The sequence below is a fragment of the Glossina fuscipes genome, unplaced genomic scaffold (assembly GCF_014805625.2).
Source record: "Glossina fuscipes isolate IAEA_lab_2018 unplaced genomic scaffold, Yale_Gfus_2 0, whole genome shotgun sequence".
Classification (NCBI taxonomy): Eukaryota; Metazoa; Arthropoda; class Insecta; order Diptera; family Glossinidae; genus Glossina; species Glossina fuscipes.
In genome coordinates, this window is record NW_023998414.1 from 31,897,365 (window position 1) to 31,923,836 (window position 26,472).

Genomic DNA, 26,472 nt, shown 5'->3' on the forward strand with positions numbered 1-26,472 from the left:
CTGTCCTGTTAGCCTTACACTAATCTTTAACAGCTTATTTTTTTAAGTATTTTTTGAGCTTTGAACTTTTCAATAAAAATATGCTTTCATTTATTTATTTAAGAACATTAAGAAATTTATAGAGAATTGCGAAAGATTGCTTTTAGTTATGGGATATAATTAATTGTTTAAGCCAACCCTCGTAACAACCCATTCAAAGAAAAGTCTTAAGTTTTCAAATATTAAGAAAAAAAATAAATAAATAAATAAATAAAAGAAGAAATTTGCATAAATCACAATAATAAATTAGTTTCCATTTAATTACGTTTATTAACGCGTTAATAGCATATTTACCGCGCGATAAACATAAATAAACATATGTCAAATGCAAGCAGCAGATGGCTGCTATGCTATGCTATATGCTATCTATATATGTATGTATGTGTATTATAAATGAATTTTTTTTTTTTGGGCGATGACACTTGAATATTTAACACATATTTACTTATCATATCAGTTCTTTTCACGCTCTTAATGAAGACAATGTGCGAACAAAGCATAGAACGACCAGAGATAGCATAATAAATAAATAAAATCACAGCAACTAAATCTAGGAACCAAAATCCTTAGCATGCTTATTAAGAACTGTTTAAAACATGTTTCTTAGGGTGTTTTTGAGTGACTTTACAGAAGAATCATTAAAATATTTTTAAAATTTATTAAAAAAAAAAAAAAAAACAAAAAAAATTTCGAAAATACTTTACTAAATTCCTTTTAAAAACAAAAGTGTTGAACGAACATAAATTTTAATGCCACTTAATGTTCTTCTGTTATACGCGAACCATTACACATTCAACTGCATCAGGATAGATGGATATAACAGCAGCAACATTAGATACGAATATATATTCAAACAAATTTAGATTTTAATCTTCTGTTGTTGACACTTTTTCTGTCATATTTTGTTAATTATTTAATTTTTCCCTTTAGTATCGTTGTTTCAGCAGCATCCGTCCGTATGACTGGCGCCCGATGTTATAAATTATCTATGTATATGTGTATCTGCATGGATATATGTTTCATTTCATATCTGTATGTGACTGTGTGCATGTATATGTATTCATGTTTTTATATATATAGTAGTTTGTATTTTATACTCGTGCTGTGCTGTGCTGTGCTGTGCTGCGCTGTGTTTTGTTGTGTTATGCACTGGGTATGTTAATCTGTGTTTTGTGGTTCGTACATATTGTCTAACAGATGATAAATTCGAAATAAATTTTATCTTAATGTTTGTAAATGATGTTTCACTTTCTTTTAAAATCCAAAACAAAAAAATGAAAAAAAAAAAAAATTCATTAATCTTAGCAAAGCTGACTCTATACAAGTCTTTAATTCTTTGATGTGATGATATGCAGCCAATGCTGGCATTATTTTGCCCTGGCAAAGGGAAGGCATAAAAATTACACTAATCGTTACTGATCTAAACTTTCCACTTGACTATGCATTACATACAATAAGTTTAAAGTACTTTCAGCCTTCGATAAAGTTTATAGAGCTCGACGATGTCACTCAATCAAACCATTGCGAGGATCAAAATCATTTTGTATTGAATACGACTTGTGTTAGCTGAAGCAAATACTTGATACTTGCCTCGATAGTCTCCAATACTCGCGACTTGAAAATAGTTTTATTTTAAATGCGAATTCGATAACTGGTCTAACGATTTACTTTCTCAACCTAAAAATGGCTAATAATAACTTGACTGAATATTGAAATGACATTTTAGATCAATCCATGTTTTAGGTTATCGACATTATTTGGGCTTTTCAGTTATTTCGGTTCGTAAACATGCTTAAATTCTATCTGTAGGCGTCTCCAAGAGTATGCAAGTCTAGTTATCGATTTTTTTATTTCATTTTTTTTTTTTTTTTTTTTGCTGCTTTTCGTAATTCGAGCAACGAAAGACATAAAAAATAAGTAAGAAAGTTGTTCATGTTATCTATCTAATTTTTGTCCTTATAGTTTATTATACCGCTGTAGTAAAAAATTGAGATTAAAATTTACGAATGCTGGATCAGAAGTTTCAGAAGTTATCGGTGAAGTATTTTACCGATTTTGTATCTATAATAAAAGTAAAATCAATTGAAAACTTATTCATTTATAATCATGAGTGGGCGTGGCCGATTGAATACGAAATAGTAGAGTCCTCCATTAAACAAAATTTAGAAAACTTCCACTCTCTTCTGTATTCCACAATTTGCAAGTAATGAACAAAAATTCACAAAATTTTTTTAGTTAAAGAAATCGAGGCGTTTTTAAGGTTACGCTTCACTGCGGTCGTGTTAGCCACCTTTTTCAATATCAAGCACTGCGTGAAAGAAATTCCAATGTTTCTGCAAAATTCGAAGCCGATTAAGAATTTATACACTTTACAGAGGCTCCGAAGCTTCCTTTTGGGTATTGCAAGCATTACGGCAAAATGAAATGTCCCGACCCTTGCTTCAGTGCTGAACACAATGAACAGATTGCAGTTGAGGAATATAAAAAAATTTGTAAACAATTCTTTGTTTTGTGCCTATTCGTTAATTAAGATTATTTTTCTTTTAAGTTTCGATCCAACAGAATCCATAGATGGGCCCTTACTGACAATAATATTTTTCCAATTTTTGCTCAATTTTTACTCAAAAACAAGGCAGTGGAAAATGCATTAGACATTCATTTTTCGTTACTAATCAGAAGAACAAGAATACGCCTTGGTGAGCCGATAGCGTATACTCGTAACTCGTCTAGGAAAAGTCGATAAGAAAATATTTGTACGCTTGATATGTACACACATTTCGTATCCTATCTTCCCTAAATGTTCTAATAGTCATGTGATTTCAAGATTTTTCTATAATTCTTTCCTCTCTCGCTTGCTGTATTGTAACAGCCATCAGCAATATAGTCATTGGACCGATGTTGTAACTGGAGCAATATTTATACGTAAATGAATGGCATTTCGTTTTTTATTACTTTTGGACAATTTGGCTGATGCAAGTGCGAAAATCTGTATTAAAATATTTACGACGCAGGTTACTTCATTAAAAAAGTTTTCCTTTCCACCTTTACAATTGGTAGGCGGGAATGAAAGGAAACTTGATTTCAAATAATTTGTTATTCAATGGTCGCCATAATATGGATGGATAAACAAATAATATGTGTTTTATTAAAATTTCGTAGTAAGTCATCAGAAGTAGTTACAACAATTACTTTGTACTTCGAAATTGTTGTTAATAAGTATATATATATATATAGCCTCAACTTGTTTAAAGCTAATAATAACAATAAAAAAATAAAAAAAAAAAAATGACAGCGATTGAATTTAATTAACTAATGATGTGTAAACACACACAGCCATTCAACATTTTTGTTTTTTTTTTTGTTTTTTTGTTTTTAACAATAAATTATTTAATTCCGCTTAAAAACTAACTGATTCCTGCTTTAACGAGTCATTACTAATTTAGGAAAAACTTTTAATTTTCAATTACAATAATTTAAATACCTGCTCAATGATCCTTAACAAATGATTCAGGTTCATTTATATACATACGTACGCACGTACGGTATGTATTGTGTATGAAAAGAGCAATAAATGCGTTTAATCTGCAGACCAACCCAAAAAGGGCAGTACCAAGCTATTAAGCACGTTTAATAAAAACGTATAGGCAGACAGACAGACAAACAGACAGACAAACAGACAGACAGATAAACAGACGAACGAGCATTAAAGGAGGTAGATTTTCGAAAAAATAAACCACCCACCAATGCCACCCATAATTACTGCTCAATAAATATAAATTTTGTTTTGACTGAAAATTTTTGCCACATTCCACGCTTAAAAGGGGGAGAAAAATTCCTGCTTATAATTCACCAGAGATGCTGTCTTGTAATGATTTTAGCAATCAAAATAAAAATTGTGCTATAATAAAAAATCAAATGCGGGGGAGAGCGAAAAAAGGGCCCATAAACGCAAACATAGTTGATTTTTGTAACACGAGGGGGGGGGGGGGGGGGGCCCCAAAAAAAAAAAAAACAAAAACCTTAAACCTATATAAACTGTTAATATACCAAGAAGTCAACAATTGATAACCATAAAATATGTTTCAACTTAAAATCACTTTGATCACTTTCAATTTTCAAGCAAAAGTACTAACAACACTGTGGGGGTGAATTTGCTATGAACGAATGACTTCACAATGAGGACAAGTTGTTAAATGCTAGCGAGCTAGCTAGCTGCTTACAAAATGCTTATCAAAGAACATTATCATGCATAGTATGAGTTTGAGTGTTGTCATCTATGGGGTGATGCTAGGAGCGATGAACATTATTTAAGCAATTGGGGGAAAATGCGTTATGCTCTGACTTATTTGCACTCACCACTACCGATTGTCATCAGTATGCGGTGGATAACATATTGTTGTTGTGTAAAATGAATTAAATTTCATTATGAAAAGATTTGTAAAAGATTTACGTTAAACATGAATTTCATTTCATACATTTGGAAAAATCTTTTGCGTAAATTTTATTTTTACAGTCGATTTTTGCAATCAGCTAAGGGACATTAACTAACTAAAGCTCATTTTATAGAAATCATGGAAATTTTGAATGAATTTATTTTGAATATATGTATAAAGATAAAGGGGGGGGGGAGGAGAATATTATTACGCAATGAGATTATTAAGCAAAGAAAACAAAAAATTCGTTTTGAGATATATTTCAAAAATGGCAACACCGACATGTTGTTCGGTGCAAATTTGAATCTAAGAAGAAAAAAAAAGGAAAAAAAATTTAAACTTAATTCCGATATCTGGCGCAAGATATGTTGATTGGCAAATTTTTTTTATGAAAAAAATTCAATTTTCCAGCAAAAACAAGAAATCTATTAATAATAAATGATATTAAAATTAATTTGACAAAAATCGTCTACATGTTCCGCAAGACAATGTTATTAAGTGCCTGCATATATTCTGATCGTTTTTCCACTTGATAGAAGGCATTTATTGAGAAAACTTGGTACAATATATATTTATCAGAATATTTTCGACCATCTTCTACAACTTTTTACCATCTTTCTGGCAACATGGCGATAGCTTGCCGGAAAAACGTTATTGCTTTGGCAGCGATCCAATCATCGATCCATATACGTACTTCTTCAGCATTTCGAAACCGTGTACCAGCCAAACTATACTGTATCGACCTGAAAAAGGGTGATCAGAATAAGCTATGCCTGGTGACTACGCTGGATGCAGCCAAATTTTTCATTCAAGCTGCAACAGTGTGTCGTTGACAAGTCTTGCAACATGTGGCCGAGCGTTATCGTGCAAGACGACCATCACTTTGCGTCTGTTAACCGCTATTGTTAGTCTTTTTTGCAACAATGCATTCTTCAATTTGTTCAATTGACGTCGGTAGACATCCGCAGTAATAGTTTCGTTCAGTTTTAACCGTACGTTATACACCACACCTTCCTGATCCCGTAACATGCATCGCAAAATTTTAATGGCCACTAATATTCAACTTCGGTATTGACGTGAACGGTTCTGTTGGTCTAATGGATGACTTTTGGCGATTGATATTGTCGTTTTGGATGCACTTTTCGCTCCCGGCCCCATTACGCCACAGAGAACTCTTCGTTCTTTGCCTGGCAAGCAATGAAACCGGGATGTTGAAATGGTACGAAATGATATTTTCAGTCAATTCGTATGGAAGCGGTTTTTCCGCCTTATGCATTCTTACTAACTCCATAGACAAACCCTGAGTTGGGTTTTCGTTCAATAAGTCTTGCAATTCATTGTCTTTGGTTGTCGAGGACGTTGTCAGTTTTGAACGGTTGAAACAAAACCCGAAAATTGTGATATGGCGGAGCAGCATCACTTATTAACAAAGGGATTAACTTCTTTTGGATCGGTCCCATCATCATATCTATTCAACAGTCATTTTGACAGAGCTACGTATATTTGTTTCGAAAGGCTTTCAAATAAATATAAACACATTTTTAAAGACTTTCGTTTAGTGGATTAAAAAAATTAGCAATCAATAGGCAAAGCCCTAGATGGAGCCCCTTAGAAATAATCCAGATTTATTAGGGAAAAAATTTCTCTTAGGTAATGAATTTCACTTCCATATATACTGAAAGGTTGAAAACATCTTTTACGCCAATAAAGACAAATTTTTTTTTTTCCATTAGTCGTTCAATTTCGCGTTGACACATTTTTTTCTAAATTACAGCACTTGAGCAGATATTCTTCATAAACACAATATGAACCGTTTCGAATTTTATCTTGAGCTTCCAAATGAGGATCTTTTGCGATACATTTAAACACACTTTTACTAACGAGATGGATTTGTATATATATATATATATATATATATATATTTTATTGCGTTATTCAAGTATCGAAAGGTCTGTCTCTCCGTTTTTCAATTTTTTATTATAATATCCAAACATCATCCATTGATTTAAACGTAAAACGTATTCACTGTAAATTCCCGTTAATGTCCCTTATAAGTTCCCACACGCATAAGTATATATAATAAGATGCTATGAAAAATATCGTTTCGTCTATCGTTCTATATATTCATACTTACACACATTATATTAAGCCATGGAGTTCAATTCTCCACATTCCCTCTTAATTAATCGTAAAACTCAAATTTTTTTCATATTTTGTGATATTCCGAGTAACTTGCCTCGTCGATGAGCACGAAACAAAAGAAATGAAGAGAATTTTGCGGTTATGCGGGAAAATATTGATAATGGACTTAATTTTGGTGACTAGATGTCATTTTTAGGAACTCTTGCATCTTTTGTAGCATATTCTGGCCCACATGCTTTCATCATCAACCTACGTTTATCAACTCTAAAAACATTCATCTTCAATGACAGGTTGAACTTTTCGGTTAACCAGCAAAAATTCATTTAGTTACGTTAAATATCGGTTGGCTTTTTAGCTCTGCTTATTAGTAAGATATACCTTGCAGAGCAATTGATTTATGCTATTTATTGTTCATTAAACGAATAATCAAAAATAATTAGTCTCATCGTCATGCTCCTAATACATTAGGAGGTTGTAAAAATTTTGGCCGTGGAATACTACAGGTAAATATGATAAGCAAATGGCAAATATCAGGGTACCTATGAGTTGAATTCGATGGTTTTGATCTTTCTTTATCGAAAATAACAGTTTTCCCCCTTAATATTATTGATTTATTTAGCGCATGCCGACGGTAATCGTGGGACGCTCAAACTTGCATTTTTGATGCTAATTTTTGTTGTTCTTTAATTTGAAGAAATCTGCTGCCGAAGCCCACGAAATACGTCCAGAAGCTTAGAGAGCAATATTCGATAATGTATCACTTGATGAATCAACTATTTCTAGGCGTTTACATGGGATGGTAAAGAAGAAGAATTGATTGAAAATGTCATTTTGGAGACTTGTTCTAGTAGTTTCCCAGGGGATACAAGGTTGCAGATCGGATAGAAAGCTCTGCCGCATCCACTAGATATGACTTCTTTTGAGTATGGCTTTGACTGGTACGCGGGTGCGCAAAGTTGAAGAAGTGTGAAAATGGTTCGGTGGGTGCATCGTTCCCAAACCAATATAAATTCTTTCGACACGATATCGCCATTTTACCGAAAATATGGTAAAATGTTATAGAAAATCATATAACAATTTTGGTTAATATATACTGCACCGATTTTTCTCAATAAATGCCTTTTTTAAGGGAAAAAATTGCAATTGAGCGGGAAAAGAAAATCGTTAAGATGAATGTTTCACAGAAGTTGCTGTCAACGATCGTTAATGGCTTACTTTTCAGACTGAAGACTTTGTTATATGGTTTGTGATTTCTGAATAAATCGACCGAATAGAATTTATTTAGCCGTCAAGCTTGAGGAAAAGATTTTTGTGAAGCAAGCAGCAAGACCCACTTCCAACAGTAAAGAATATTTTTGAAAACATCCTTCTTCAAGGTAATATATAAAGAGTGAAAATCGTCCGGCAACGGCGGCCTTATAAACCAACTCTTCAATTTCGATGTTGAAAACGTGCTGCGCTAAAATCGAAATTCTTAAGAAAAATTCAGAAAGAGCAGCTATATTATTTTGTAACATTGTTGCGGACTTAAATACTAACCAAAAAGAACTTGTGAACTATTTGAATATGGCAAGATATATTTAGATTATCATTTTGTGTTCGATAGAATTGAGAAGTTGCAGCTTGTCCTTTTCTACGACTGATTGTACACTCTTCGCTCAACAACGTTATGTTTATTGGCAAATTATGACAATTTTAGATGATTCGAAGGCATTGGTACAACGAGACGTTACACGGACCGATTACCAATTAGGTTCGTTTCTGCAGAATTTCATTGTCCGCGCCTGCGAAAATCCCACGAATCACTATTTCAGAAATTCCATTGTGATGCGATAATGTCCTTAGCAAAATGACAAACATGGAAAAAGGGGGAAACGGGTGCTCGGGTGTCGATTAAAATGACATATGCTTGATTTAATGAAGTTTTGTTGAAAATATAAGAAAATTGTGTTTTAAGTTTTGCTGAAAGAAGGCTATGAACTTTTTGCTTAATTTATTACGATATCATAATAATTATTAAGCGAAAGAGTAATAAAATACGTTTTCGCAAAATACATAGTCGGCATAGTAGAAGGGGGTTGAAAAACGGTTTATCTCTTTGTCCCAGTGTGAGATCGATAAGGGTGAGAATTTCGTGAACACAATCGAAATAGACAAACTGTATTCTATAGAATAGATATTGAACACTCTGTTAAAACAAATCCTTCATAAAATTTTGCTTAACAATCCATGTACACTGTAAAAAGTTGACAAGCATTTCTAAAAATTCTGCAATAGTATTGATTAACTAATCCATTTACAATAATGGAAGAAGAGTAAGCCATTCTCTTCATTTTAATTATCTTCGATGTTCATGTTCTTTCGTTTATTATGCCAGTATCGGGTAAACAGTAATTTACTGCTTTCTTGCATGTAAAGCGAGACTCTTTGAAAAATGATCTATAAAGGGAGTTGGAGCAACGGCAGGAGCAAGAGCAGAAGCAGAAGCGCAATACTATAAAAGTAACAGATGAGTAACTTATTAAATGAAAGTTGAATACTGACCGCCCAGCCATCAACATTAAATGGAATTTTGTGAAACATATTCATTACTGTATATTAATCTGAAAATTGTATAATTTCTTGTTTTCTGTATTCATTCACACATTTATTCATAATAAAGAAAAATTAATATATATTTTTATTTATTTATACATCTTTTTCTTAATAAAGTATTCTCGATTAAAATTTACATATTTGCAATATTTCTTTATTTTTTAGTTAGTATGAATAGAATTGAATTTAAATTTAAAAAAAAAAAAAAAAAAAAAAAAGTTTTGGTTCTTTCTTTTTTTCTCTTTCTTCTTCTTTTTTATTTTTATTTTTTTAATTTACCAAATACTCTCAAGTTTCGTTTCTCATTTCCAAATTTATAACTATAAACGCACTTTATACGTTTTTTAATGTTTTTTTTTTTTGTTTTGTTTTTTCACCTAAAAAATCAACAAACCTTTCAAGCAAAAAAAATTACAGCTAACGTCTATCTATGACAAACTCTCGCCCGTTCGTATTTTATGTACCCACCACCGAGACAAGTGCTTGAGTTTAGTAATTCTCTGACTAATTCTTGCTAATATCATGAATTATAGTTGAGTTATGTCCATATCATCGATTTTATGGAGATTCTGATAACATTTGTCAACGCCTCTTCTCAGACCATCTTAGGCATTTTGAATAAACATCAAAAAAACAAAAAAAAACGCCACATTCCAGATGGTGGGTATCCACTGATTCAGATCAAGCCGAATCTAACCTCTTTCTCATTTTTATTTATTTATCTGTCAACATTAATTATATATATATGTGTGTGGTAGAAATAATTTTATTACCTTTAAATATTTTAGTAAGTTCTCTAACTTTATACGACTAGAAATATGTTATGAAAATATGTTATCAAAAAATTACATAAGTGAGAAAAAAAAAACTGAAACCAAAAATGCCAAAATTTCTATATATGAATTATGTTTATGTTTATTATTTTAATATTTAAAGGCCAAGCTTGAAGCAATACTTTGCATTTATTTAGAGAATAACTAGATTTTTTTTTAAGAGTAAATTTTCACGGGAAGTCGGAACTATTTGTTTTTGCATAATTTTCAGCGTAACTACAAAATTATTTTATTATTTTTTTTTTTATTTTATTTAATTTATTTACATTTTTTTTTAAATTTCTTTTTTTTTGTTTTTCTAACGCGAAGTGATTCATTTATTTATACAATTTATGCCATATAGTCATTCATTCACTGGATTGGTTCTTCATAAATGCCCAATGTATGCAGTAGATCTTTTATGTAGGACCCATGTTCCGTAGCTCAGTTGCCAAACAGAAAGGGTCCAAGTGAACCTCAAACCATTGGTGGCTTAATATCAACGAGAGTGCTGTGATGATCGAGACCAGGGCTGGGTGCTGAATTGTTAGCCACTAAATGATGATGATGATGATGATGATGTGGGTGCAATGCATGAGCATGATGATGAGCTTGTTGCTGCTGTTGTTGCTGCTGCTGTTGTTGTTGTTGTTGTTGTTGTTGAAGCTGTTGTTGAACTTGTTGCTGTTGCTGCTGCTGATGCTGAATATGTTGTTGATGTTGATGCATAAGCACCGGCGAACCACTGGACATGTGATGAGGCGAGGACAGATGTATACCCGCATTTAAGCCACTAGTCGATGTGCCTGATTGATGAGAATTTGGAGTACCAGGATGACTATTGCTGCTGCTGCTATTGCTTGGATTATTACTAGTGCCAGCTCCCGAAGAATTTAAGCCATTCGAATCATTAGATTGGTTTGCTGCTTCTTCTGAATCACTGCAGGACTCTGAAGAACCTTTCTTAATGCCACCATTGCTTGTCGTACCATTATGAGTTTTGACATGCTTGGCAAGATGATCGCTGCGCATAAAGCGTTTATTACAGATAGGGCAAGCAAAACGTTTCTCTCCAGTATGAGTTCTCAAATGACGTTGAAGCTCATCGGAACGCGTAAACCGTTTGCCACAAAAGAGCCAATTGCAAACAAAAGGCCGCTCGCCGGTATGCCACCTCAAATGTGCTTTAAGATGTGATGTTTTTCCATAAACTTTTCCACAACCCGGTATGTGACACGAATGTATATTTTTTTTTGCGTAAATGTACACCAGCAGGACCTAAACGTTCCGCTTCTTGGCAATTCGGACAATCACAAGTAGCTCTGCCGGCGTATCTCCTCTGCGATCTCGGCGAGGGAGTAGTAGGCGAAGAGGCTTGTGATGAATTAGCTGTCGAGGCTGCCGATGGCGAACTATGCGGTAAAGAAAATCCGCCAACAGTTTGACCAGGCAACATACTCTTATAGGTATCTTGAAGTAAATGTTGCCCAGTACCTAATAAATGAGCGGTATTTGAAAGCGAATGGCTAAGAGCTGAGGACTAATCAGAGCCTGCTGCGGCATAATTGGCCATGGTAGAATGCATACCAGCTCCGCCCATATCTAACCAACTACCGGCGGAATGCATATCCCACCAGCCAGTATTAACACTGGCAGCTTCAGCAGCCTTATGCGCCGAAGCGGTTACCGCGTTAAAGGGCCAATCGTAGGGATGTCTAGAATAAACCGATCCAAATGTCGCGCCCTCTACTTTTCCAAGGAGACCCTGATGCATATGATGATTATCGGGTACCATGCCTGCTGTAGCTGTACTCGTATTCGGAAAATATAGATCGCTGCCATAGGCTGAAGGCGTAGTGACAGCGGCACACGAGGAAGTTATGGGGCGACTGTAAGGATAAACGCTGAAATTATTGTCAATTTGAAAACCTTTCTTAGAAACCGGGGGCAGAACAATTAACGGAGGCAATGTTGTTTTCCCCCCATAACTTACCTTGCAGTAATGTTGACCATTGTGTTTATGCTGCTGTTAGATAGACTGCGCGATGTTGACGCTGCCGATGACGACCCAATGCCCAAATTAACACTGCTATTTGAGGAATTTGTTGAAGATGCCGATGATATAGTGCACGGAGAATGTTGTCCGCCAGAAACATTCGATGATGACGATGACGATGCCGGATTCGTATTGTTATTACTATTATTGCTAACGCTAGCGGGCGAAGCAGGACTTTTTTTCCAAGGATGAAATCCTTTACCCACAGCAGCATCTGCTAACGGCGGAGGAGATTTGCTGCTTAATTTATTGCACTGAGCAGCCAACATGGCCAAAGGTGTACCTCTTAAGCTCGGGTGATCCTAGAAAATTCGAAATAAAAAAAAATCAACCTTATAACCTTCTATTCCAATAATTTGCTTAGTTATAAAAAAAAAGTTAAAGGAAATTAAAACTGGGTTTTAAATTTAAATTTAATTTATAAACATTTTCTGTATCTTTGGTTTCTATTTCTGTACCGATATTCACATTTCAATGGGAAGACAATCATTGCATTATTTTCTTTGACTTTGTATGAAAATTACCCTCGTATATAAATCAAGTTATAGTTGACTTTCTAACTGTCAGCATATTGTGTTTGTATTCACGTTATTTAATAGATACCTAGGAAAAATTTCTCGCACTTACTTATCTATTCCCCTTGATATGTGGAAATATAGCGACAACCTAATAAGTGTAAAGAATTTCATTCAAGCTAGGGTGAACGTCATGCGCTACTTTACTTGGAAAAGCTTCCGTACATTTAAACACTATTGCTTATCTTAGCAGGATGACGGTTTTAAGCAATATCGACTGCTATTTGATTTGACGTTTGCGTACATCGTAACGGCAAATTTAACTTAAATATTCTATAAGCGACTTTCCACTAAGTAGTAAGAGCTCTCATATAAGTCGCCGTTAGAAGTCAAAATCATCCCAAACCTTCCAATTCGATTTAATACTCAACGAAGCCATTAAAAACACTCTTGTTGCAAAAGAAAAAAAAAAAAAAAAAAAAAAAAAACATTTACTGTTGTCTGCAACAGACTTTGGTATATATGTTGCAAAATAAATAACTATCTCGCGAAGTATTTTTGGACAATCTAAGTTGAAGTTATTGTGGCTTCGAAAAGTCACTCGAAAGACTCGAAGCGCGCTAAACGCCGACTTTAGCGAATTAATCGAAAAGAAGCCACACATTTTGAAAAGTGAGTGGGCAGCATCGTCTGATTACTAACTGGTTGTAAGAGTGAAGATCAACGTCTATGCAATAGAAGACGGAACGGAACAATTGCTCCAACCTTTACAACCGAAGCTAAAGCTATCCTTCAAGTCACAAGTCTTGCTCGTTAAACCACACTCAAAACATTTCCCATCACAAATAGTCTCTCGGTCATGAAAGTTATACAAAATCGTTGAAATTCCATAGGGAATACCATTAACATCGTCACATAAAGTTCCATTTGATGAAATTTTATTCTTTTCTTTGACGTTTGTTTATTTATCACAACTCAAACAAGTTTAAAACTATTTTGTACATTTCTCAACTGAAGATATATTTTTGGCCTAAAAATGGGTTAATTCTAAAATGAATGCTGTAGACACCGCGATTACTTTCTTCTTCATATCAGCGATATGGGAATCGAATAAAAGAACTCGGAGATAAGAATACGAAGAAGAGTATAATGGTGGGTATGCGGGATTCGGCCGCCAACAAATAGAACTTTCTTACCTGTTTTCTACGAAACGAGCCGTTACACATAATAGCAAATGGTTAATGCTTTAATTGGCTTTATTTGATATCTTTGGGATAAAAAAATAAATTGAAATAACACTAACAATAACCGCAAATAAAGAGATGATTCATTGTTTTATATCCGTAATCGATAAATGAAATTTTTTCAATGGTTATTTAGAAATTAATTGCTAGCATGGCATCTCTAGGCACTTTATCTTGGTTTAGCTTAATCAGTGTAAATTTAATTATGAGCTGTTCAATCCGCTCAGAGTCGTTTGCAAGAACCTAAATGACGTCTACCACTTATTCTCGTTATCGGACTCTTTAAAGTCCATTAAAGCAACATTGCTTAATACGCGCGATTTACCTAGGTCGTATTTAAACTAGCTTTTATCCTTAAAAAGTCGTTACGTTTCGAAAGTGAATTATTGCCAATTTATTATCGGTTGCCAGGCTTATGCATGTTTGCGATGGCTTAAGGATTCATTTGCAATTTGGTCCTGTACCGGTTGTAAGTGTGCTCCTATGCTGATAGTGTACATGCTTTTTTTTCTTTTTCTTTTTTCTTCTTCTTATTTGTTTTATTATGCTTATACTCAATTTTATTGTTAATTAATATAAGTTTTGCATTAAGAGCCAATTGAACTCGACTGTTATTTGTTTAGTTGAGTTTTTAGTATAAGTGGAATAATATAAATAAATAAATAAATAAATGAATATATAAATAAATAAATATATATATATATATATATATATATATGCTAGCATGATTCATATATAAGTTCAAAACGATTTTAAAACTATGCTTATATTGTTAAACTAGACAAAGATTTGAATTGATTTAGTTATGTTCTTCAGCCATACCTTCTTTTTTTTTTACTTTCCATACGTCCTCTCTCATTTTTTATTAAAACTCTTAAGCTCGCAAAAATTTAATCAAAATAGTGAAATTTGAAATGTAAATCTTTTAGTTAGAAATCTACAGGTAACCCATACCGGAAAAACTATTAGAACTAACCAACTAAACCATTTAGAAGAATTCAGATTGTATGTCTGAAAACTTATGTACTTGCTTCAGGTGAGTAAATGATATTCTAGCTGGAAAAATTGCATCCCTTACGTGCTCTTGATTGGTATATAAAGCGAAAGTGACTTTATCAGTTTGCATGCAACGCATGGAGATATTTATCATAGGCATAATAGATTATCTGGAATTGTTGAAGAAAAGTCAATAATTGCAAGCGCTAGCGATTATAGTATAACTAGATCAACGCTCGATCTAGTCTTTCACTAATTCTTGAGTAAACTCTTGAGATCTCTCAATGAATTTTCTTCTATATATGTCTTCTCAACTCAAAGCATCGAAGCATGAAGCTTCTCTTCGATCACGATTACCTGTGTAAGCGTCAATTTATCGTTATAATGATATCAATGATATCAATGATATCAATGGGCGAAAAATCAAAAATCTCGTAAACAATATTATCCTCTGCCCATAATATGCCCGCATATTCCGTAAAACATAGGTAACCCGTACACGCCACAGTTGAAGTGCAACAGTATAATGCAACTATAAGCGAAAGATGGTCCGATTTTACTAACTATTACAATAATAAACACTTAAAGTCAAATGGCCATCGTAGGCCTTACCGATTCAATGGATCGTTTCTAAACTATATCGTAAAAATGGAGGTTACTCGTTGTCATGTCATTCTCCGAAATGAGATGCACTTCGGTTCCGACTACTTAGTGTCCTCGTAGCTTAGTGCAAAATTTTTGCGAAATCTAAGCCTACATTACATTTAAGCATTTCCGCATTCTTTTTTCTGTTTATCGAAATATATTCTGCAATTTCGGTGCGGCTGCCTTGTTACATATATATTCATATAATGGGGATATTCAGGATTTTATGCTAACGTCAGTATTGCTTTCTCACTAGTTTTTTAATCGCTTTAATAAAGTCTGCCTTTGTGTGAGAGACGAATTTAAATAAATTATTAACATATGTAAATGTATGACAACAACCTGAAGCAGCAAACACCACGAGTAAAAGTTGTCAAACTACTAACAATGTTAACAAGAGTGACACAAACAACAGGTACAACAATGGAAAAGGCAAAAAATAATTATTTATATATGTAAAAAAAAAAAAAAAAAAAAAAAAAAAAAGTGAAATGAATTCATTTTTTATTACAAGTTTAAGTGAACTTTTTCTTTTACCGCTTTTGTGTTACAGTTTTTGTGGGTAGATTACGAAGGCGTTAAGTCTATAAACTATAACATTTGTTGTCTTCTATGTACGTACGTATCATTTAATTATAAATGAATTTATAAATTTAAAAATAAATATTTTATTCAATGCCTTTTTCAATTAATAAACGAGTTCGGAACCTACTTCGCCGTACCTTTGCCATTTTATTTATTTTTTAAGCGCAGAATGGTTATTAATTTGCCAAGTGATTGGGCGACACATGGAAAAACGCAACAAACAAGACATTAAACAAATGTTATATACTTTTTTAAGTAAGATCATTAAAAAGAAGGGCGTGTACATTTTGATTTTTAGCTCTTATAAGGCATGAATTCCTTGTCAACAAAAATATTTGTACCTAAAAAAAATATTCTTCTTCCACAATTATACTACAATTGATCTACTAAGTCTTTCAAAGATTTCCAACATATAAAAAGCTTCCCTTGTGAAGTCCCATACACTGTATTTATTTATTGATTAATTATTCAATTCCAGTTCACTACAGTGGCAGCCGAACAAGTGTTGAACTCTTTAAAATAAATTTTAAACTATGCTTAGAGCAAAGTTTTTTTTAAGTATAAATGAAGAAAAATTATAAAATAAATAAATAAATAATGATCGGAATGAATCCACATTAGTCCCTATAGAAATGCACTACTATTCTAAATTTGGATCACATTAACCAATTTTGACTGTTATTCCTCCTATAGGACTTTCAAAAAATTGATTTTAAATGGCCAAGACTTTCCATTTTTATGAACTTGTTAAGTCGGTTAGAAAAAATGACGGTTAGGGTAATGTTTGGTCTGCCTTCGCTTACTACTATCACGTGTTAACTTATCTCATTAAGGCATCATTTCTGTTCTTCTATCTTTCTTCCCTAACGGACATTACACATCACCATGTACACATCTATACACGTAGCGGTGGTGATTAGAAAGGACTCTAGCTAGAGCTTGGGGAAAATAATGAGTAAGCGTTTGATTTAACAGTGAGCACACCTGCATGGATGAGAACAACAGCTACAAGTAAATTACTTCAAAGGCGTGGTTTAAAAATGAGCAATCGTAATCGTGTATCGTGCGGTACATGACCATCAACAACAACACGTGGCGAGGGGGATGGGGGGGGGGGGGGGCGGGGGAGCTTACGAAGCTAAATAATCCTACTAAATGGACTTGTTTGGTCGACAAATCTCTTTTATCTCTACAGCGGACTTGTTATGTTGCTGTGCACATAATGTCTACATCAGACTGTCGCACTATATCAATTGTCTTGACAATGTTGACAGGTTCGTGCGCAATTAAATCATTTATCTACGTCAAAATGTAATTATGTCATGCATTGTTTAATTTCGTTTAGCAGGTGACATTTCTGTTGCCGGATTTAAGCAGATACTAGATGCAAAAAAAATTCACTCTAAGCCAAATATATTGGGCATCTTGTTATTGTTGTTTTACTGCATTTTTTTTTTTTTTTTTTATTCAAATTGTTTTCAAGACCAATCGGGTTAAAGGTGCAGTGCAAATAGTTAACTGAAAATTCAAACTAACGTAAGCTAAATTATTGATTCAATGCAATTATTTTAAGAAGAAAAAAGACCACAGCCCGATAGCTTTAATCTATAATAGCCTAACTTTACAATTTTTGAAAACATATTGCGGAAGCGAAACCATAAAGCGGTTATTTGTTAATAATTATCTGTTACGTCCATCAGCTGCACATTGGATCTTCAACCAGTCAATCGCCAATAAGTTGTTTACCATTCACTATATGTCACTCTCTCTCTCTCTCTCTCTCTCTCTCTCTGACATTCTCTCCCTGTCTCTCTCATTGGTAATATTCATTTAACTTCAAACGAATGAATTTAAAAAACAGAACTTGACATATATATTGGAGCTGGATTTAATCGAAATTAAATCATTGTCGGGCCAATAATCTCTAGCATAGGTTTTTCTTCATATTCTCCATTTTCAGAAGAAATTGCATAACCATTTCACTTAACTTTACTTATAACTCATAAATACACTTTTGTGGCTTCGCAAAGCAAATCATTTTTTAATAAACAGACTTCAACGTAGAGTTTTCAGTTTAAAGTCGATTGATTTAGATGCTAATGCTTGTTGTGTTGTATGGAAAGCATTTTTCAAGCTATTCTGTAGAGAAGAAGCAAGCTCTTTTGCAAATATTAAAGAGAAATAGAATGTCTTGCTTTTGTCTTGCGGCCAAAGAAGGTATTTATGCGACTTCTCTTTTACGATTGTTTGACACTGATACATAATATAGGATCACCACATAAGTGTTTACTCTTTTTAATTTCTCCTTATTCCGCCTATTTATTTTATTCATATAATTTTTATTGAAAAATTTTATTGCACTTCGGGACTGTCTGGACACATTTTTCCATACATAAATCGACTCTTAATTCACTAATAGCATCAATAATCTTGATGAATAGGATCACTCAGAGTTCATGGTTTGCTGGAGTAAGCTAGCGCTCCATTACATAACTCCAAAAGCAAAAAAATTCAACGAACTTATATCGTATGCTGTTCATGTTCATATGCCTAAGCATAGGCATTTTTCAAAGTCGTTGAACTTTTCCTTTATTAAATTGATTTTATTATAAAATATATTGGTTTGTTGCACATATTGTCTTAATCGATGCCATACAAAAAGCAATTATCATGTTTCTGTGGCAATCTGCATTGTAAGGTAAGTACATTTTCCGCTCACAAACTAACGCTCAAAACTTATTTGCGTAAATTTCTTCGTGAATATCGGATGTGTTTGCTTTCGATTAAAGGGGGCATGAATCCTTTATATACGAAATGCCATTTAATCGCATACAAGTTACATTCTACATCTGCGGAATATAAGTACGGATGCATTCGTTTTCGTAACAAGTTTTAATAATTTCTGGTACGCTGTACCAGAGGAAAAGTGTGCCTTGTTTATATTTATTTTCACTTTCGGATAACCCTAGATGATAATAACAATAATAATAAGATCTCTTCATCTAAGAGATCTCTTCATCTAAAAACGCAAAGCTCTTGGACATGGATGTGATAGGAAACTCTTTTAATTATTATTATAACAAATTATAAGCATTGAATTGAGGAACTCTTTTAAACATGCCCTATTCTACTTTTTCTTCTTCTTCTTCTTCTTCTTCTTCTTTTTACTGCTTTAGCGGCTATTATTAACAATGGACGACAATTACGTAATCTATAAAAGTTTAAGTCAAATTTCTACTTTCCATTCGAATTTCGTGACGATTTTATCTCTATTTATAAGTCAATGAATGCATTCATCTCAGTTTATTCTAAACGTTTTTTTTTTTTTTCTATCTTTCTTTCTTTCTATCCATAATTCTTACACGAAATCGTGAAATTCGTTACATGTAAGCTTTTGCATTTCTTAACTCAAAATTAAACTTGAATTTAATTGCGGCAATTATTCTGTCGACATTGTTGCACTGGTTAATTTTTGTTACACAGCGTTACGATGATTTGGCGGCTTTCGTGTATGCACCGAATTTCAAGACTTAATGGAAATGCAGTCTTAGAAAGTTAAGCCACATAAACTTTCCACTAAGATCTGGTTCACGAAATGCTTTGTTAACTTTTATTAAGATCAAATGCATTTATAAATAGTTTTTCAGCATTTTTTATTCGTCTATGCCTATAAATGCTATTTCTAGGTATTTAATAGGTAATAAGCCGTTCAAAACATACATGTATATGCGAATAAAGTTAATCGCTAAGAATATTCGTATGCTACGTAAAATCTTTCTGAACTATGTGTACTGTATGTGTGTACAAATAGCTTAAAGTTCTCGTTCCCTGTTAACTAAATTGTCCTAACATTTACGACAGACAGACCGACCGACCGACCAATTGTCTGATCTTGCTGTATACTGTTACAGCAGCTATATTGATAATGGTTTCAAATTAAACGCAATGTGCGATGTGATAAATTGTTAGGCAATGAAACTAACACTATGGCTGCTTGTATAATACTTTGCTCCTGGACTCGAAATGCAATAATGAAAGAAAAACAAAAACAAAAAAAAAAAAAAAAAAAAAAGAAGAGCACAAGAAAGAGGAGCAAAAAGGTGTAGTACAGAAATAACTAGAAAGTTTTTCTTCTGTTTTTTTTTTTTTTTTTTTTCTAGTAAAAGAGAAAATATTATCATCATCATTATTATTATTATTATTATTATTGTTATTATTGTTGTTGTGGATTCATGACTTTAAAGAATATTAGAAATGGTATATCGGGCAACGTGAAGGAAAATAAAAATCCACACAAGTGTCTATAATATGTTAAAATGTTACATTTGGGATTGTATGCGGTTATAGGTGTATCTTGTATTTTTTTTTTTTTTTTTTTATTGTTCTTATAATGTTATGGGAAAACGTGTTCGCATTGTTTACGTAGACACTGGCGCCAGTTCGACGTACGATTTTGATTGACCGAAACTGAGTCCTAATTTCATTTCATGAATAATGAATTGTTTTCCAATTTGTGCCGGTCGTTCGTCTTTCTCCCAATTTTTTTCTTTTATTATTATTATTTTTATTTATTTTTTATTTTTTTTATTATTATTTTTTTTTTTTTTTGCTTATCCTTCTTCATTCTACCGCCTAAAAATCAATACCGTGTTCGCAATGCATTTACAAGAGATGCAACAATGGCCACAACAAAAGCAACAACAGGTATTGGCCACTAATGTGCTTTCATACTACTGTAGCTAGCAACTCATTACAAGCCAACCGTCTTGTGATAAATCTCTCACACTAAACAAAAGGCTGAACAAAGCTGATCATAAATGTGGATTTGTTTCAACCACCCGCTAACATCAAAGATTAACACGTGAGCGTTGTATACGATGAGTTTTGATTTTTATTTATTTATTTATTTATTTATTTTTTTGCTTTTTTTTTATTATTATTATTTTATTATATTTTTTCATTCCTCTCAATCTATCCATTTCCTCTCTCATCATATGTAGTTTGTTTTTTGCTTGTTCATTAAAATGTTCATTTAAAATTTTTTATGGCCATTTGTACCCTAACAGCTCAACGAGCTGTCAACTTGCATTGACTTTTGTATTGTTTTGTGAGTGCCGCTAGAATGGTAAGAACACATAAATAGTATACGCTTGATTTCCTTTCCTATCTACTTACCCAACTACCTATCTACCTACCTACCTACCTTCTTGACTATTTACTGGCCTGGTGTAAGTATACATACAAAATCATTAACAATATGACACCTGCTGTGAAAATTATGACACCGCCTTTATTGAAGTTTCAACTTGTTGCCGCTATAAAGGAGAAGGTCCTATGAAGGTATCATGTTCATCGATGGCTCAGCTCCGCTTTACTTTTTTCTTTTAACACATTACAAATTTTACATCGATGTTAACACAAATGTTACAACCATTAAATCACCACTTGCAACGCCAATTTATGATAAAAATGCTTCCATATATATATATGTATATATATATATATATATATATATGTATATAAAACGGTTTTCTAACTTTTTCTTTTCTCTCTTCTTCTTCAAAAAAAAATTCGAATACATAAAATTTACTGTCGTGAAGTAAAAGCAAAAATATCTACAGATCAGCCTATTTTCCCAACTATAGTTACTGCCGTTAATTCCATGTTTTATAAATGATCTTGTGCTGCCTCTTGTGTCGTCACGGACGACCTAAAATCTTAAGCACGACAAAGGAGAAGAAAGTGTGTGTTGAATATATTTAAATCGTTTCGTTACAGAAATACCTCAGACAAGTAGCGGAATAAAAAATATTCCCGTAGAAAACGCTGCCGCTAGACATTCGCTTACATCTCTCGCTTATTGTAATAGAAGGGATCAATTTTTATTTACCGAATGTAACGAACAAACTTTCGCAAACTCATATTCGTGCAAGTTTTTTTCTCGTCTTTTATTTGTCGGCAAAAAAATCGTCTCCTTAACGGTATACATAGTTTGGATTCCAACTTTGATCTGGATAACGTTTGTAAACTGCGATCCAAATAAGCAGAACATTTGCTCGTATATATATAAGAGTATGTTTATTAGAATTCTATGCATAGTATAAACTGTAATTAAATATTTGCTGTATGTATAGTTAATTCACTTCAATTATGTTCATATATGCTGGTATTTACAATTCATTTAGAATCACTTGCACGGCTACATCCCTTTTTACGTTTAATATTTTCTTGATTACAAGCTTAGCAAAGAACATAGTCCTAAGCCATTAATGGAACGCTAAATAGTTTTTTGCCTTTTACATTTGCATTGGAGTTCATGACAAGTCAAACGAATTTACCGCAATACTTAATGATTTCGATCTCTTCGTGTTACTGTTAACTGAAGCCTGATATTGATTAAAAAGATCACTAATAATATTCGTACAATCTTACGATCTGCATACCGATCGACGGATTTCTATTTGTCATCGTTTTACAACCAGTTGACTGTGTCGAGCTCTTTAGCGATATGCTCGTGTACTTGTCAAACGCAGGATATGTGCAGGATATGAAATTAAATTCTAATGACTCGACCTGATAAAAGGATAAAAATATTTTCTAAAATAATGAAAAAATTTGACGGACACGCACATATTTGTCATACACAGTTAAATGATTCAGAATCCGATTAAAATTATTGAGAGAATTTAATGAAAACTAGCGTGTAACACGTGGACCTACAATTAAGCCATTGCTATATTTACCACCATGCCCAAGGCTTTATGTAATTTTGTAGCAAATTAGTTATTGTACTTGTTATCGTTTAGTGGAACAGTGTAGGGCAACATTTTTATGAGAAATTATAATAAAGACACAAGAAATTTTTCCGTAAGATCAATTACAAGTGCATACGTGAGCTAAAATAAAACGTGGCAGAGTCCTCACGCATTGTGCGGTCAGCTTTCCCAGCATCAACATTTCAAATTGGAACTAAATGAGCAGAGAAGTCAATGCCATTTTAAAATATTTAATGCAGGAAATGCAGAGTTTATTACGTAATAGTTATATTATAGCAAAGCGCTCATTATTTGAAAATCCTTTAAAATTGCAAATCGATTTAAAATTTCCATATATTTACAAGCGTATAAAAAATATATTTCAAGTGACTTTTCAGTGCCTACGTAGTAGTACTTAGCTAAACTAAAAAAGTTTATCGCTTTCGCTTGATAATGGCGCCGCAATGCAAATAAAAAAAAAACTTTAAACAAAATTAGTTTCATAAACTTAGAGCGCAAACATTGCTACCGTTTAGATGAAGTAATAGGGAGGTGTTTACGGAACGGTAACCAACAACGCCACCACAATAACTGCCAACAATTTTATAGACAATTAAAAAGTTCACTGGCTATAATGGTTGAAATTATCCACCGAATGAATGCGAGTGAAAAGTTAGCCTGAAGCGAGTAAAGAAATAGACAACAACCACAATAACAAATAACAGCAGCACTAACTAAGGACGTATGCTAACGACTTAAGTGCAATTCAATAACCTTGCCAAAAGTGCTTAGTAAAGTATCCAAGGAAAAAAAAGAAAAAAAAAAAAGAAAACGTCAGTTAGTTGAAATGACGTACCGTTTGTCAAAATTAGTGTGGCAAAGCCCAATCAGCGAGTGTGTTGCCTGAGGATATCGTATGTCGGTTTTGCTTGCTTGCTTGCTTGCATTGCTTGCATTGCTTTTTGCATTTGTGGTGTAAAGTTTGGTCAACTTGTTTTGCATACAGGTTTCATTTGTAGGTTTTAGTTATATTCGACAAAAAAAACCAAGCAGTTTACAAACATTAATGCTTAGAAACGAAGTAGCTACTAACATGAGTTGGGCCTTTGCAGTATCTATCTGTTCTTATTTTTTTTTTTATTTTTTATTTTTTTTTTATTTTCTTTGTCTAGTTTAATTTATTGGCTTTTAATTTTTTTGTTTCTTCTCTATAATTTTTTGAGTTTGTTAGCGATTCTAAAATTAAAAGAAGCGTGGGAACAATTCTGTTTTTTTTTTTTTTTTTTTTTTTTTTTTTTTTTATACTTCATCTTCATTATTAATGTAAGCGGCGGACGTAGCAGCAAATACATTGCGCAGTTTAGATTCTGTTCGTTGTTGCTGTTATTATTATTATTATTATTATTATTTAACCAAGCATTCAACTCACCGCATTGCAGCAGTAGCCTATACAGCAGTTTTTTAAAAAGGACTTTGCAGGAAAGGCAAGACCACATCATCCATAACAGCAACGACAAAACAAACTTAATTTAGTTAAACTTCGAAGAGAAAAGAAGAAATCTAAAAATAATCATAAAAAGGAAAAAAAAAAAAAACGTTGCTTGGCCTTGCTTAAAATATTAGCTCAACAACAATCAACGTATTTTTATTTAATTTTCAACCACTGACTCTTTACGAAATTGTGTCTGTTCTCTGGAAATAAGTCAGCCAGCCAGCCAGCCAGGCATACAGGCAATCATTTTGTTTAAAAAGAAAAAACAGTCAAAAAAAGTAAGAAAACCTTACGCACAGTGTTGTTGACTTGCTTGCTGTTGTTATTATTGTTGTTGTCGAGTTGCTGTTGTTGGCCAAAACTCATTAACAGTAAACAAACGAACCACGGCAACAACAAAAATTCTTTCAAAAAAATATTAAAAAATTAATGGAGTTTCCATGAAGAGAGAGAGCAGTAAGCTAGCCTCCACCATACCATATATATATATATATATATATATATATATAATACTACCAGCACCAACATCATCATCACATTTTTCGAGTAATTTTCAAGTCTTTATTTTTATCAATTTTTTAACTTCTTAAAAAAAAAAAAAAATTAAGAAATCTGCTGTAAAGTTAGTATAGATAATTACTCTCAGATGTGTTCCTTCTAAAAACAACTACAAGAACAACAACAATCGAAAAGAAAGAATAATGTTTTATTTTCCTTCCTTTTTTTTTTTTTTTTTTTTTTGTGTTTTGTTTCAGAACTTAGACCGAAAAGCCAATGTAGTCTGCATGTGTTAAAGGGCTGTTAAAATGCCCTTAGTTTGTTCTCACATTTAATGCGCTTGGAATAAGAACCTAACGAAGAAAAAAAATGCGATAAATTTAATTTTTATTTTTTTTATTTTTTTTTCATTTTTTGTATTTTTCACTCTTGTCCTTCTTTTCTTTCAATATAATAATAATAATAATAATAATAATAACTTCAATGTTCCTTTATGGTAAAGCTTGGGTTGCAAATTATTATTTTACTTTAGTGTAATTTTATCAGGGTAAGGGATGGCCTGCAAATGACCGCGTTAAGTATCAATATGACATGATTTACAACTGACCACTACGCTCCGTTATTCATTAGGCTTGGACTTCTTTATGCTTTATATTAAAGCAAGTCGGTGTCATTTTCAACATCATTGCAATAAATGCGAGGGGGAATAATTGAAAGACTTGAATTTATATTTTTAAAGAAAAACGTACACATTATTAAATCTTCTGTCTCTTTACGTACTAATGTCGTTCTAATTAATTCCGTATACAGTTCATAATGGTTGCTCTACTCTCCCATCGCAATCAAATTTTCTTCGCTATTTTTTTCGCTGGCTCCCGAATCGGCTTAAGATCCCTAGATTGCGTACCAGTTTTTTTTCTTTGCCGGCTATATGATGATAAAATGCATGGTGTACTTGCTCACGGTGGATGGGTAAAGCTGTTATCGATAAAAGTTTTTCCAAGTTCAAACAATGCAACATCAAAGTCTACGACTTTTGTTCTTTAGATAATCTACCGAATTCCATGAGCAATATTTCAAAGTTGTTTTCAAGTAGAGCGATTACCCTATATGCGATGGGTTTTTATAACACTTTCGACAAACTTTCCTTGAGTAAGGTAAATTTTTAGTTTGCGGCGACATATTCTGCTCATTTCTTTCAAGTCAAAGCGTTTGAAGCACTTGGACTTCTAAAATCCCCCAACAAGATTCAAGCATGTCAAGCGTGTCTGCATAAGTTATGTAATGTCGATAGTAAATATTTCTCTGGTGGTAAAAAGAAAGCTATCTGCTTGAAGTTTGACAGAAAATTTGGAAAATCTTGAACGCAAGCGTCTATAAAAAATTGGTATTGAAAATAGGCTGAATCGGTGAAAGGATACGCCCACAACATAATCTGGTATCACATCAAATATTTTTAAATTTGCATTTATTTTCGATAGGTGGCCGTGCAGCAGTCGCACAAGAAAGGCAAAACTCGGCCATGTCTATGGAAGCCAATATTATGGAAGATCAATATTTCATTCTTCATTCTTGCAATATTAGACCGTGAACCGTTCTACCCACGTTTATTTGTCCATCTATCCATATGTCCGTTAATTGTTGTGGCAAAGGGACTGATGGCGA

The 26,472-nt window shown here is 33.1% G+C and overlaps 1 protein-coding gene across 1 annotated transcript in view; it reads right to left on the minus strand.

The window, feature by feature from the left end:
- Positions 1–10,298: 10,298 nt before the first annotated feature.
- Positions 10,299–26,472, minus strand: part of LOC119645031 (transcription factor Sp8) — a 70,001-nt gene continuing 53,827 nt past the window's right edge. The window contains 3 exon segments of the mRNA XM_038044825.1: positions 10,299–11,275; positions 11,277–11,910; positions 12,015–12,379. Of these exon segments, the coding sequence (XP_037900753.1) occupies positions 10,466–11,275; positions 11,277–11,910; positions 12,015–12,379 (1,809 nt within the window). The 3' untranslated portion in view covers positions 10,299–10,465.